Here is a 15589-nt window from a genome sequence, read left to right as displayed (position 1 = left end):
TGAATGATTCAATTTGTTATTTTTGTTTATGTCTGGGTTTTCAATTATTTTTTTTATACAAATTGAAATAGTCAAGCATTAGTTAATATTTGCAATTATTAGGTGATAGTCATAGAGGCTTACATTCAGTATATAATTGCTATTGGTTTCCGTAACTAGTGTCTTAATTTTAAGTTTACTATTTACCATCATCCTATAAGTAGAGTTTTAGTATATTGTGACAGGTAATTAAATATTTGTTGTATTGAATTACTTAAATTTCATTAAAATTATGCTAATTGGAAGAACTAAGACTTACCCTTAGGTTTAAACTTTAAGAAAGTGATTATAGGATTAGGTGAATTGATGTGTATAGACTAGACACAGAATAATCGGAATGTTTATGGCCTTGTGAACTTACACCTTGTATGATATATACTTGATAGATTGGAAGGGTTCGTAAGCAATAATGAAAGGAAAAATGTTGGAGAAGTAGTTGCTTGACTCGGTTCTTCGGTGGAGGTAGGTTATGGTTTATTTCTATTTGATAGATAAACTCTCAATAGAGATTGATATGTATTAAGTGATATTGTAAAGTCTCCTATGTAATTGATTGTGTGGTTGTATGTCTTGATTGTGTGGTTTGTGGTTGGCCTAAAATTATGAGATTGTTGAATTTCTAATTTTGAACCCTCTCTAGTAAAATGACGCCTTGAATAAAGAAGGCTTGATGAAATAAAATAATGAGATAATTGGATCAGAGTGTCACATTCCTACACAGTATTATTAGATTGGAGTGTCACGTTCCGACACGGTATTATGGGATCGGAGTGTCACGTTCCGACACAATAACATTAAATGCAAGAAATCTTGAAGTAACTTAATATACTTAATTTCAAAGAACCTATTTTCCAAATGAGTATGGTGTGGAGGCATGAGTCCTCATAGGTGTGCTTGATGTTGTGATTGATGGTGTACCTATTATGGTGTTACTGTCAATGGTTCATGTGTTTGTTGTTTGCCACCTGTTAAGTATTGTAGTTGATTTTATACTATTGTTTAATATATATTGATTTCTATTTTGACTTGGCCGATGATACCTACTCGGTACGTGTTCCTTGTACTGACCCCTACTTGTATTTTCTTCTTTGTTATTTGTGGAGTGCAGCAAGTGAACCATCGACTTCAACTCGCCCTCAGCTCTAGTCAGTCTCCAACACATCAAAGTTCAGGGTGAGCTATTATTTCTAGCTCGTGCTGGATTCTCTCATTCACATCTTGATGTCTTTGAAATTTGGACATGGACCATCTTTTTACTTATTTTGGTTTCTTAAATACTCTTAGACTTAGTAATTTGAGGATAGATGTTCTTGATGTGGTGACTTCCAGATTTTGGGGATAAGAAGTGTTAAACTTTAAAAGCTTATTTAAATTGGTTGTTTAGTATCTTTTGGATCTTCCACATTTTTTTGTTATTCATAATTGAACTATTGGTAAATGTTGAGGTTTAGATTGGTTGGTTCGCTCACCTAGTAGGTTAAGTGTGGGTGCCACTCACGATTCATTTTGGGTCGTAACAGTACGAGTATGTGAGTTGAATAATAAAATGACTAAAGCTTGAAGAGAGTAAGAAGGAATACTTACTTTGGCTCTGCTCAAGTTATGAATAACATCACTCAATAAAACTGACTCATTTCCATATAATGCAATTTAAAGACAAGTGCAATATAAAGAAAAGATGTTTGAAACATGCTGTAAATTCTGAATGTATACAAGGATACAAATAACTTTGAGATGTATGTAACAATACAAATGAATTGATGTATATATATAAATACATTTAATTTCTCTGGGTGTTTCTCTAACCAACAATCATCACTTAAGAGCTACAGTGATGATACAACAATCTACCTCACACTGTCAGCGCATCCTATACCCGGTCAAAGGTATAATACTTGAACTGCCTAATGGATCCACTAATCTAATGCGAAAAGATTTCATCAAAAAAGTTTGATCCTTTTTCACCCATTGTGACTACAAGGTTTATAGGGGTTGTGAGTTGTCTGAACTCTCCTTCATATCAGTGCTCAATACTAATCTCAAAATATACTGACTCTTACATTTTAAAAACATATTGATTCTGTGATTTGATTAGTGCTCAAAATACTTAGCTCAAAGGCTATCTTGGAAATCTCAGTTTCCCTACTTGCTTCATTTAGAAAGTATTTTTATTTAACTAAAAACTAGCCTGAAGGCTCTTTGGAAATCTCAGTTTCCCTTTTTTTTAAATGTGAAAACATTTTAATTTCCTTTGGGATACTTGGTTCCCATAAAATGCTTTGAAGGAATACTTCACTTTACTCAAAATTCACTTGATCTTATAAAACGACACATAGAATGTTTTTGAAAGACTTATGAAACTTGAAATAAACTTCTTCTTCTCATCTTTAATCCTTACACAACCTAATCTTTAAGTCTTAATACAAGTTTAAAGTATTTGCAAAAGACTTATTGACAGGACTTTACGAATTCTCTAGACTTGGTTCTTACTTTTCCTTGAATTTGAAGTTATGAATTCAAGGTTGTAAATTCTTATTTCTGGATGATTTCTATACGATTAGGGGTTATTTAGAGTAATTAGAATCATTAGAAAGTGTTAAAACACCTTAGAAGGGCTTAATCGGACTAAGTTACAAAAATTGGGTGGAAAAAGCCAATTTGGGCGCGTCCTAGGCGCGTCGTGCCAGGACTCAAGTTCAGAGGCCTAATTTGGCGCACTACAGGCGCGCCGCCCCAGGCCTTCTGGCACAGATGGGGTGCGCCGCGCCAGGCTTTGCCCAGACAATTTCTTAACTCATTTTTCAACTCTAAACCCCTAAACCTCCATAGTTCTTTTTCCAAACTCTTAGTATCATTAGTACCTTCAATACCCAATAAATTTAACTCTAAAAACAACTCGGAATTACGAATCAATTCAACATTAGGCATTCAAACAACTCAATCAACAAGGATTCAACAATGTTCTTCAAGAACTTCACTATTCTCATTCAACCAAATCAAAAATCACTGATTCGAAACAAGTTTGGTGTGTGGGTGAACTGATGCAACACTAAAAAATCTCACATGCCTTGATAGGGATCACCCGCGACGAATTTCACTTGCAAATCTTAACGTTTGTAGCGATTTCTTGACTTTTCTCCCTTTCCTTCTTCTTTTCTCTCTTCTCCAAGCCCTAAGCATGATTTTTATTTTCCAAAACTGAATTAAGACTTGTTTTTACCCTTATAACCCCCTAAAATGAAATAGAAAATTAATTGTAGAAAAGACTTGTGTGCCCTTTCTTAAATTCAGATTTGGACTTTCCTTACTTCAATAGCCAACTCCCAATAAGCATAACTCCCTCATACTATATTGAAAATGCGCTAACTCGGCGGTATTGGAAATATGTCTCTAAGATCTTTCCAACCATATCAAGAACTACCTTTAACTCATCCTGATCTAGAAGTTATGGCCGTTTGAAAATGACCAAAACTAACTTTCTTAACTTCGTCAATTTTCCAGATTTTTCCCTTTCTTTCCAAAAATAAATACTTTTAGTTTCTTAGCTTATTCTTAGTCATTTCAAATTGTGTGATGTTACATAAGGCTTAAATCTCAACTTCTCACCCAAACGTCAAAAACTCAACCTTAGGACGTGAAAACCTTACCAACCACCTTACTAACTCAAATTTGGCATTCCACGTTCTGTGGAACTGATGAAATTTCTATGTGACGCTCGATGTCATTCCCCGAGCCTACACCCTGAACGTGGTTGGCACCTAATCATCATTGTTGGCCTTGAGTGAACCCTTAGTCTGGCTTACTTAACTCAGTGGAAGACTTAACTCAATTATAAAACAAGAACACCTCATAAATAACTTAAATTAAAGTCTTAGACAAAATGGAACTTAAGTCTCAACATATAACATATGAAATAAAAGAGACTCAACTAAACTAACTGACCATCCATCTACGAAACCTCTAAAAATATAATGATGAATGTTGGGACAAATCCCACAATATTCAATAAATGAAAGCCTGAAAAACAATAATAAGGATCCTCCAAAATGCAAGGAGGCTCAACACTGAATCTGAGTGCTCACACTGGATCAAGGAGACGCTGGATGCTAATCCTAGTTACTGCGTCTGCATCATAAGACGATGTAGGCCAACTGACATCAGTATAATGAATGTACGAGTATGCGATTTGGAATGCTAAACAACAACTTAAGCTTGATGAGAATTAGATGAACTTATCTTTGCTCTACTCAACTTAATGTGTGTGTGTGTGTGTATATATATAAAGCAGTTTAAAACATATGTGATATATAAATCTTTGTAAAACAGTAAGACAACTTAGTTTATTAAAGAAAATACAATAACAAACTCAATTTTACTAATATATGAAAGTCATATAGTTCTATGAGAGATTCTCTAACCGACAACCACCATTATGAGCCTATGTGGTGATACAACGTCTTGCTCATACTTCTAGAATTGTTCTATACTTTACTGTCGAATAGAATTACTTAAATTATTGGATCCACTAGCTTAACTTACGTGATCATCTAAAAAGTATGATCTGTTAATACCCATGATGGGTACATAGTTTTCATGGAGACTTGAGTTAATACGAACTTTCATCCGCATATCGGTGCTCAATACTACTCTCAAAATATACTTTAGCTCATGCTTTTAAAAATCAAATTTCTTTCTTTGGGTTGAGAAAATATCTCAACACTAAGCTTTAAAAGTTCTCTTGGAATAAATGTTCCCTTTTCATGTTCAAAAATCTTTTGAGAAATCTTAGTTTCCTCTTAACTTAAATGTGAAAACATTTATAATCTTTCTAGGGAATACTTATTCCCTTTGTATCTTTTGATAAATGAACTCAACTCTTTACTCTTTCTTTAACTCTAAACTTGAGCATTAAAATGAAGTTAAAACGTTTGCATAAGACTCTAGGAAACTTTAAGAACTCAGTTTGACTTGCTTCTTAACTTTTAGACTTCACTCTTAACTTCTATGACTTTAATCTTAACTTACCTTGAATTGGATTATGGATTCAAGGTTCATATCTCATGTTTATGGATGATTTCATGATATTTAGATGTACCTTAGAGTGTTGGAATCAACTAAGAAATGTGGATACATCATTTAGGAACTAGTACAAAAAGATAGGAAAAGAATGGGGTCTCCACGGAACCCTAGTGCTCTGAGAGGCGTGGGGCGCCAGAGCTTAACGGAAAGTCATTGTCCTCAGACTTTTCTTCTTTGATTTTTATCTCTAAACCTCCTAAACTTCCATGTATCTTTACCCAAACACTTAGGATCACTAATACTCTCAATACCCAATAGATTCAACTCGAAAAACAATACGGAAACACGAATCAAATCAACTACAACTCAACCAACAAGGATTACACAATTGTTCATCAAGAACATCAATATTCATTATTCAATCTATTCAAACTCGTTGAATTAAACATGTTGGTGTGTGGGTGAAAGAACCCAACATCTAAAGATATCACGTACCTTATAGGGATCACCCCCGACTAATTTCACTCGAAGATCTTGGCGTTCTTGATGAATTCTTGATATTTTGTCCTTTCTTCTTCTTCTTTTCTCTTTTCTCTCAAGCCCTAAGCTATTCCAATTTTCTAAAAACTAACTTAAGTCTTAGTTTTACCCCTAATAAACCCTTAAAACGGATTAGGAAATAATAGGGTGAAAAGACTACTCTACCCCTGCAAAAATCCGGATTGGACTTTCCTCAATCCAACAACTCAACTTCCAAAAGGCATATCTCCCTCATACGACATCGAAATCGAGAAAACTCGGTACCAAGGTCTTTTCAACCTTATAAAGAAATGACCCTAACTCCTCTTGAGCTAGAAGTTATAACCGTTTGAAAATGACCAAAACTCACTTCTTAAGCTTAGGAAATTTCCAGATTTTTCTTTTTCTTTCCAAAGGTGATTATATTTGGTTTCTTAGCTTATTACTAGCTATTTCAAGTTACGAGATATTATACTCGAGACTCAAAATATTGATTGAAGTCAATCGTATCATGAAAATTTTCAACTCAAAAAGGTCAAATTATCTAAAAATACACTTGATTGCATAGGGGACCACACCAACTATTTTTGAAAACACAATCTAAGCATGGAAATGCTACGGGTTAGGGTAAAATGGTTATTTAATTATTAAAAGCAAATTCACAAGAAATGAGACATTACAATAATTCTTGCATCTTACAAAGAATATCTAGCTTATGATCAAAGAAAATTCATCTACTTCACTATGATTTTTATGACCTCTCAAACGAGTCAGGATTGTAGATCCACCTCTCTGAGAAAAAAACATAACTCACCCATACTAGTCTTTTACGACTTAATACTACAAAATCAAACAATAAGTAGGATTTCAGTACACTGGACATAATTACTTAGCTATTTTTCACATAAGAAAGTCAGCCAACTTGATTTAAAGTATTCCGAATAATACTAAAAATTAAGGAATCAAATTCTAGAGAATGACTTGCTTTTCAGAAAATATTTTGGTCGTACAAAACATATCTTAATGACTTGTTTTTCAGAAAATATTTTGGTCGTTCAAAATGTTTTGAATGAAAAATGTAGCAAATTGGACAACAAATGTCCAGTCTAGATTAATTAGTACTCGTATCCGATGCTTACATCAGTTCAATGAAGACATGACATACATACTGAAGTTATATATTATTTTCTCTAAACTATCATTAGCCGACACGTGTTGGCCTTTACTCATTAACTTAACTATGGTAAGATAGTCTGATCTGACATAGACAGCACGTGCGAGTAAGTTATCTTACCTAAATTCTAAATTCAAACTTACCTTGTTATAGAAAAAATCATACTTTTATCATTTTTAGTATCTTAGAACATAATGAAAAGTACATTATTTACTTTCCATATTCCCTTTCAAATGTAGTAGTACTTTCCATACTTCAAGCACTCAACATAGCTATATAAACACATTCCCATCTATATTTCCTCCATCACCATTTTATTTAGATTTAAGAGGAAAGAAAAAAAAAAGAGAAAATGGGGAGAGGGAAAGTTGAGTTGAAGAAAATTGAGAAAACATCTAATAGGTTGGTTACTTTTTCGAAAAGACGTCAAAGTCTTATGAAAAAGGCAAATGAATTAGCGATCTTGTGTGATGTGGATGTGGGAGTAATAGTTTACTCTCAAAGTGAAAAGTTGTATGAATATGCTAAGCCAAGGTATGTTTTTAATCATATATACCAGTTAGTAAAAATAAATAGTGAATCAAAATTGATTATTTGTATTAAAATTTCAGTAAAAATGTAAGTGTTCTTCCATATCATGACTTGATTTCCTTATTCCTAGCGGCGAATATGTATGAGCATGTATTAACCTAAAGTCTTGATTAGAGCCGTCAAAATGGGCTTAGCTCATGGGGCCAGCCCAACCCAACCCGTTATTGGGGTAGGGTTGGGATAAGATTCTTCAAACCCTTTTAAAACTAGGGCTTATAAGCACGCCCATAGAAGTCCTTAGCCCTTGAGGCTTGAACGGGTCGGTGTTGGCCCATGGGCCAAAACTTTTTATTAGGGTAACTTACAATAATCTAACTAGCATATAATTTAATTACTAAAATACACGCTATGTTGTAATATTATGAATCATACTAGATTTTGGTATGTCCAGATATATATATCTCGGAATATATGAACTCAAAATTAGGTTAATATGTTCTAGTACACTCTATCAAAGTAGATTCACATGTATCTAGGATGTATAGACAAATTCTCGCACCCTCGCCTCCTCCATAGGATGTATAGACAAATTCTCGCACCCTCGCCTCCTCCAATCTTGCTTATCACTTACTTATCTCGCTCGCGTATCCGGTATGTGAGATACATGCTAATTACACTAGACTCTTTTTTTTGGTAAGTAAACATTATATTTATCAAAATGAACATTTACAAAGCTGAAAAAAACAGCAGACTTGGTCAATCTTGCTCCAAGACTTCCTAATCTAACCTTCTAAGCTACTATTGCGACTCCTATACTCTGGATACATATTTAGTTGTTATAGTCTACTGTCTATCCTCTTCTCTTGAGATCATCTTCCATATATTTCACTAATGATATGCCTAATCATGTATTCCTCATTTCTCTGATGGATTGAAATATTCTGGAATTACGTTCTATCCACATGTGGAATGCAGTATCTGTCGGATGTAAACTTGTGTTGTGTTATTCTTGCCTTTCATATACTTTATTGCCCATTGTAATTCTTCATGTCACTTCATTCCAGTTCATTGTATTCCTTGCCATGCCAGTATCTTATTCCATACTCCAACAGTGAACTTACAAGCGAAAAAAAGATGCTCTATATTTTCTTAAACCCCTTGACACAAGGAACATATTAAGTCATGTGTTACTCCCCACTTTACCATTCTATCCTTTGTTGCAATACGTTTATTCAGTGCCACTAGACTTTTTGTTAGTATTATTAAAACAATACCATTGTTTGTCATATTTGATTGACAATCTCCTGATTTTCTTGATGTCATAGAATTAGAAGTTTGTAAAGAAAAAAAGGGCTAGCCCGGCCTAGCCCTCGGACCTTCAAGGGTTGGATTGGGTTGAGGATATTCAGGTCCTTCCTAATGAAGAGTCAGCCCGCCCCAGCCTTTTGAATTCCTTGACCCGCGAGACTTGGAAAGGGTGGGGCTGGGCCGGCCCTTTTTGACAGCTCTAGTCTTGATAGTTAGTTTTTAACTTTTCGATTGAAAAAAATAAGGAAAAATGACAAAAATCACACCTTTAAGTTTTCTTATTACCATTATCCCTTATTAGTTTTACAAATCCCTAAAATTTCTCATTTTTGCGCATCAAAAATTAATGTATCAGTGCATCAGATTAGTGTATCATGTATAAAATGTACATCATATTAGTGTATCATGTATAAAATGTAATGTATCTTACTTAACGATTAATGTATCTCGCGCATCAAATTAATGTATGAGCGTTTATATTATTGTATCAGTTTGAGGAATTTCAGTAATTAAAAAGTATTTGATTTTTGTCCTTTGTCCAAAAAACAATGTATATGAAGGTGCGCGAGTATATTATTCTGTAGTAGTAAGGATTACTATAACACTAGTCCTAAAAATATCATTCGTCATTTAATAATGAATGTTAAATCGACTAATAGAGTCATATTTTTATTTTGATTTTTGTCTATGCTTCTTTCTCCCATTTAATAAGTGTTTAATTCTTTTGTTTTTATTATTGTTGTTATTATTAGATAAGAAATTATAATAGAAGTTAAAGTGTTTGTGTTTATTAATATTATTACTATTCAGTAACATCTCTTTTTTTGTGAAGTATGGGAAATATTCTGGCTAGATACAATCCTAATTCTGAACCTGCAATAGTTGAAACTGTCACAACTAAGGAGGTAAGTTAAATATATTTTTTTCACATAAACTAATTGATTACATCATTCATTTACTTTAGGAAAATAATTTTTTTTTCCAATTTAATTTTTTTTAATTAATTAGGAGCCTCAGACTGAGTTAGATAATCTCAAGGAAGAAATTGCAGTGCTGCATAGGATGCAAAGGTATGTTTTTTTTCTTATAAATTTTATATTAAAATTAGAAAATTTCTAAAGGGTTGTGAGATAGAATGTGTCCATAGAATTATGATGTGAATTTTAGGTTCGATGATGATAGTTTAAGGGACAAAAAAATGTTAAGTTTATTAAGTCAAAACAAACAATATGTGTGACGTATTCATATCATAATTACACTTTATACATTCAATATTTCTCTAATATCTTTATTATTGATGATATTAATCAATAATAATTTTTTCGTATGATATAATGTGTAGTGGGTTGCTGGCAAAAAAGCTTGATGGCTTGAGCTTCACAGAACTGCAGCAGCTGGAACATATGTTAAAAGAAGGTGCTTTGTGTATCAAGGATCACATGGTATATATAAATAAATATATATATATATATTCATTTTTTCAATTATTTGTGACATTATGGTATCGAGACTTTGAAGTGTTTATATTAAAATCGATTGTCTATATCACATCTTTTTATGTGAGATTTTTTCCTTGATCCTGAATAATCATGTGATGTTATATGCGCCAAATTATTTTTTGTTGAATTAATTTTTTTAATTAGTTATCACATGTATTTCGAAAATAACCCCTATTTAAAATTCGAGGAGAGAAAAAAAGGCATTTTTTCTTGATTATTTTTTCTTTATATTTCAGGAACGAAAGTTGATGGGGCAATTTGAATCGTATATGCCGGAGGTATATATATATATAAATTTTCTCTAACTCGTGATGAAATCGATTGTGATTTAAAGACATAAATTTTACTAAAAAGATTTTATACTATATGATTTTCTTGAAAATTACCTTTTGCGGCTTATAATTTTTCTTTTGCCAGCAGGAAGAGGCTATGACTGAGGCCACAATATTACCTGAACAAGCAAGTAGCCACAATTCTAACCTCATTTAAATTGTTATATTCTAAATATTATAATTGTGATTTATAATTATTAATTTTTCCTAATTTTATTTATTAAATTTACTAATATATTTAAAAATGTGTATATATATGTATTGAAAATTCAGGTTGCTATGAAAGAAAATTTTCTTGATGAAGCGGACACTTCAATGCATTTAAGGTAATTCTATTCACTTTTGTTTCTTCCAATTACTATTAATATTTGTTTTCCTCTTAGAAAAAAAGAAAAAAACTTACCTCTATGGTTCTATTATTAATTAAAGACTAAATTTGAAAACATTTATGAATGCATGCAGATTTTTTAAAAACTTTTTAGTTTATCAATGATTTTTAATCGACTCAATTTATTTGAGTGATATGGGAGGACACTTTTGATTATATATTTCTCCTAATTTTTTTATTCCTCAATTTGTTAAACTTTTTTCTAATATTAGTTTTATATATAAGTTTAAATAGAGCGATATAAGCAGTGATAATTTCATATAGTCAATCTAACTTATTGGAGATTGAGATCGTGCAATTATTATTCTTATTGGTACATTGAGAAACTTTAGTGCTTTCTTAAAAAAAATTTTATTAGATATTGACTAGTTTAAATGTTTGATATGATTTGTAATAATTTCATGAAGTCAACTTTATTTATTTGAAATTGAGGCACGGTTATAATTTTATGTATACGAAAGATCAATTTAGAAAATAAATTTTAATATTTATTTTATGTTTTACAGGTTGGCTGTTGATACTAATTTGAAGCTGGAACCCTCAAAAAGTGAATGATGTTGAAAATCGTATGATCATAGAGTGATTTATATTACTCTTTCACAATTTGAAATAAAAACTCTCTTTACTTTTTACATTAATATTTGCTTATTGGCTTGGTTAAAGCTAAATTGGAATAAAGTTGTATGTGTGACTAGAACAAGTTTGCAAAAGTTGGATTCTTCTTTTGATTTCATCAAGAAGAATTGAAATTTAAAACTGATCTTTTTTTCAATTTTTTCTATGTTTGATACTATCGTTGTGGTTGTGTGATGTTTCATTTACTTTTGTCTTTACTTCATGTTATATATTGTATTGAGACTTGAAATGATCAGAAGCTTGTTAAATAAAAAAAATATTTTTACTAAAAAATATTTCATAATAAGATTCGAACATATAAGGTGACTTGTTTAGTATTAAAAATGAACAACTTCTTAGTACGTAGTGATTTGTTCCCTTCTTAAGTCTATTTGAAGCAAATTTTGATCATTTCATCAACGAACTTTAAATTTTGAATAATTAAATTATAAAAAATATGAAAATTGATAAATAATTTTGGATTTCAAATTAAAATCTATGTCATTTATATCAACTAAACCACATTCTATATCATTTTTAGATGGTTTAAGTATTATGAATTTTAATATTACCGATATCACATGTTATCATCTAAGATTGACCTTGTATTTTCTTAAAATATTTTTTTAGAAAATATTATAACATCCAATAAACAATGTTATTTTTGTGGTTATCCTTTCTTTTAAGTACACATCATTCTTTAGTTAACTAATTATTTTCTAAATTAAGTACTATTAGCATGCATTAGTCTAATGATTATTTTGATTAGTCACTCAAATGACGAAGGGTTCAATACAATTATTCACTTATTTAATAATAATTCTCTTATAATGGTTGCAAGCCTACTTTCTAATATTTTTCTCTATTTTTTTTAAGTTTATAATCATATGGTATATCAATACAAATAAATCAAAATTTTGTTTATTATTATATGGAATTAAATTTAATCACACTTTTTTTTTGGACCACATGCTTTTTCTATTACAAAAATGAAATATAAAACTTCTTGGGTATAAAATAAGACAATTTATTTTTTGAGTTATTCAGCTGGATCAATCTATTTTAAAAAAAAAATTATCTTTGTTCGGACTTGATAATAAATATATCACTTTTATGGATTCATTGAAAATGATATTTATAATGGCATATTAGTTACACTTGCCATCAAAATAGAAATTAACTGTTTGATTTTTTTTTCAAAAAAAATAAAATATCGTTTGAATCATTATTTTGTCGAATATATTTTATAAGCAAATAACTTTTTTTTTTCAAGATAATAATATTTTTAAAAATTATAAAATTGGACAAACATAATATGTGGATCAGAATATTCTAATGATTGTGTTATAACTTTGTGTGTTTAAGATATATTTAAAATGTGGAACAAACAAAAAGTATAAAAGTGAAAAGAACAAAATTATGTCCAAAAATGGACCAATTGTGTTACTTTTCCTTTTCATAACCTTTTTTATTTTTCCTTTCAAAATCAATTGAAATCACAAATTATTAAAATCACCAAGTGTCATTACTTAAAAAAAAAAATCTGATTTCATTCAAATTTGACTTGTCTGAAATATTTTCAATGAAATTTTGATGAAAATATTTATTGAATATTCACATTTTTTAGTAGTGTATGAATCTGATCTTGAACTAAGAAAGTAATAAAAACTTAAATTAGAATTTTGTTATGCAGAAGGCAAAAAATATACATTAATTTTCTTTAAGACTTTAAGTAGTTTAGTAGATATACCAAAATCTCAACAATCTTAATAATAATGATAAAGCTAAATAAAATAAAATAAATTAAACAATTAGTTCATCCTAAAAGTCCATTAAAGTACAAATGCCGCACGAAGCTAATTAAGTACTTTTGATTTAATCTTTCAAGATAATTTCCATAGAAATTTCAAAATTATTTCCAAAATGAATTTTTATATATTTCAAATGTGTAAATTCTTATACTATCAATGTGATTTAAAACATTATGAAAATTTATTTGCATACATAAAAATATTATATCTTCTAATATTGTTTTTATATATAGAGAGATGGAAACAAAGATGGTGATGCAAAGGTAGATGTCACATACTTATGGAAAACAAAAATTAATTAATTTTTGATTGGTAATTAAAGAGTCAACGTGTCAAGATTAGAGGAGGTCAACTTTTAATCCTAACCGTTTAATTGAGGTTAGGCCACCAATCCAATTAGCCAAATCACCCCAAATAATAATGCTTTGTTTGGAACCGTCCCAAAAAGATAAAATTTAAAAATTTTAAGTTTTTGTCTTATATAATAATTTTAATTCAAACTAGTATCAACTTAATTGTCATACTGATCAGAAAGAGGTGTGATGAAAGAGATATAATTATTTTATCTTTAATTATATGTTTTCGATTTTTGAAGTTTAGGCGTAAAGACAGATTTAAAATTTAGACTTATGGTTATGGCTTGATTAGCTTAAACTTACTATATTTTTAATATTATGGAATCAAATATGATAGGATCCAATCTTGGAGAATTATTACACAAAAATATGTAGTTTACATTAAAAAAAAATACAGAATAAGGTTGGATGAATATGTAGTTTATGTAAACAAAAAAAATACAGTTTAAGGTTGCATCTGGGGCGCGCAGGGTGCTTGAGCATTCATTAATCTCGTATTAAATATATATATATATAAATGGTATAGAATTAAAAGTGAGCACTAGGGTTGTTTCTGGTTATAGTTAAAAAAAAATTAACTCGACCACAATTAAAATCAAACTGATTTAAAAAATTGATATTTGATTTGGTTTGATTTTAACTAAAAAATAACTGGAACGAGAAATTTGATATATAAAGTTTATAATTATTTATAAATAAAATATAAATATTTGTTAAATTTAATAAACCTAAGTTTTTCAGTTTATCATTTTCTCAAGTCTAAAACTTAAATTTAGCTTAACTATTCAACCTTAAGTCCAAATCCATCAAAATTCACTATTTTAGTCTTCACCTACATTACCTCGCATAAGATAGTCATACTTTCTCTTAGTTGAATCACATTGTTCGTCAAATAATAACTTTAGCATTACTTAATTGCTTAATTGAGCCACAATAATTTTTCTATAGATTGTTCATGTACTAGTGTTTGTGTCTGTCAAAATACGTATATCCTAAAAAAAATTATTACTCTTAAATCAGAAAAATCGAACCAAATCGACGGTTACTTTTTTTATTTGATTCTATTTTATCTTATAAATATAAAAAATGACTAGATTAATTTGATTTTAATCCGAACCATAAACACCCTAGTGAGCACCTAGACAACAAGCGATTGTTTGATAGTTGATATAGTAGTTGTTTGTGCGTGCTCAAAGTTATATATTACATGTGCAATGGCCAGGTTTTGATTCCCAGTATGGTCCTTTCAAAGTTAAAATAATATGCAGAGAACGTTAAATAATCTTTATGAATTCTATCACCTCCCTAAAGAATTACCTTCTCGTTTTCAGTAAATCTACCAATCAAATTTATCATAAGACTCATAGTACATGATCTTGTACAAGAAAGCATTTTTTTCTTCAATAAGCTTAACAAAATACAAATTCAAATTATTTGAGGCATCAACATCAATATCAATATGAAACATAGAGGGTGAAACTAAACAGTTGTAGTACTTCATTAAAAACATTAAAAATCAACTTCATATCACAACCAGATCACCACTATGAAATTGTAAAGTAGTCATTTGATATTTAATGTGCAATAATGGTTGGCCAAGATATTGTAAAGTACTAATTATAGGATCTTATATATAATAAGAGACGTGTTTGTTTGTGTCGTCCATATGTGTTGCATGAAAATCCTATAAACATTTTTTAATATATATATATATATATATGTTCAATCCAAAAAAAGTATAATAAAAAATCAAAAAGATTGTGTTATTCAAAACTCTACTTGTGACATTCTTTTTCTTCCACTTCACACCAATGATCAATAGTATATAGAAAATATCTTTATTATAAAACTAAAACTAAAAAAATTCTTTGATACTTAAAAGTAACTAAAGTTTGAAATACTTGTAACAATGACTATAGAATATCATTTTTCTTTTGAATCATGGTCATTTTGGAAGTGGTAGCTATAGTTATGTAGCTAATCCACCATTAGATAACT

General features: G+C 30.1%; 1 protein-coding gene across 4 annotated transcripts; it reads left to right on the top strand.

The window, feature by feature from the left end:
* Window positions 1-9198: 9198 nt before the first annotated feature.
* Window positions 9199-11581, top strand: LOC101265121 (agamous-like MADS-box protein AGL15). Of its 4 annotated transcripts, none has more exons than XM_019213475.3 (7): window positions 9199-9495; window positions 9599-9660; window positions 9933-10032; window positions 10326-10367; window positions 10507-10548; window positions 10695-10747; window positions 11316-11581. In XM_019213475.3, the coding sequence occupies exons 1-7, from the start codon at window positions 9424-9426 to the stop codon at window positions 11362-11364; spliced, it is 420 nt and encodes a 139-aa protein (XP_019069020.1). In that variant the 5' UTR covers window positions 9199-9423; the 3' UTR covers window positions 11365-11581. The 4 variants fall into 4 exon arrangements, with proteins under 4 accessions (XP_019069020.1, XP_019069021.1, XP_019069023.1 ...); XM_019213476.3 differs by having other exon boundaries at window positions 9270-9495; window positions 10510-10548; XM_019213478.3 differs by having other exon boundaries at window positions 9355-9495; window positions 10510-10552.
* The last annotated feature ends 4008 nt before the right edge of the window (window positions 11582-15589 follow it).

The sequence above is a fragment of the Solanum lycopersicum genome, chromosome 4, assembly GCF_036512215.1.
Source record: "Solanum lycopersicum chromosome 4, SLM_r2.1".
In the NCBI taxonomy this organism is placed as follows: domain Eukaryota; kingdom Viridiplantae; phylum Streptophyta; class Magnoliopsida; order Solanales; family Solanaceae; genus Solanum; species Solanum lycopersicum.
This window is presented reverse-complemented; position numbering and strand designations above follow the sequence as displayed.

What these genes read in the sequence shown, in the direction of transcription:
- LOC101265121 (XM_019213475.3), top strand. Translation starts at nt 9,424, where the DNA reads ATGGGAAATATTCTGGCTAGATACAATCCTAATTCTGAACCTGCAATA. An exon ending in TGTGTATCAAGGATCACATG is followed by an intron (nt 10,033 to 10,325) that starts GTATATATAAAT and finishes TTTATATTTCAG; the next exon opens with GAACGAAAGTTGATGGGGCA. An exon ending in CCACAATATTACCTGAACAA is followed by an intron (nt 10,549 to 10,694) that starts GCAAGTAGCCAC and finishes TTGAAAATTCAG; the next exon opens with GTTGCTATGAAAGAAAATTT.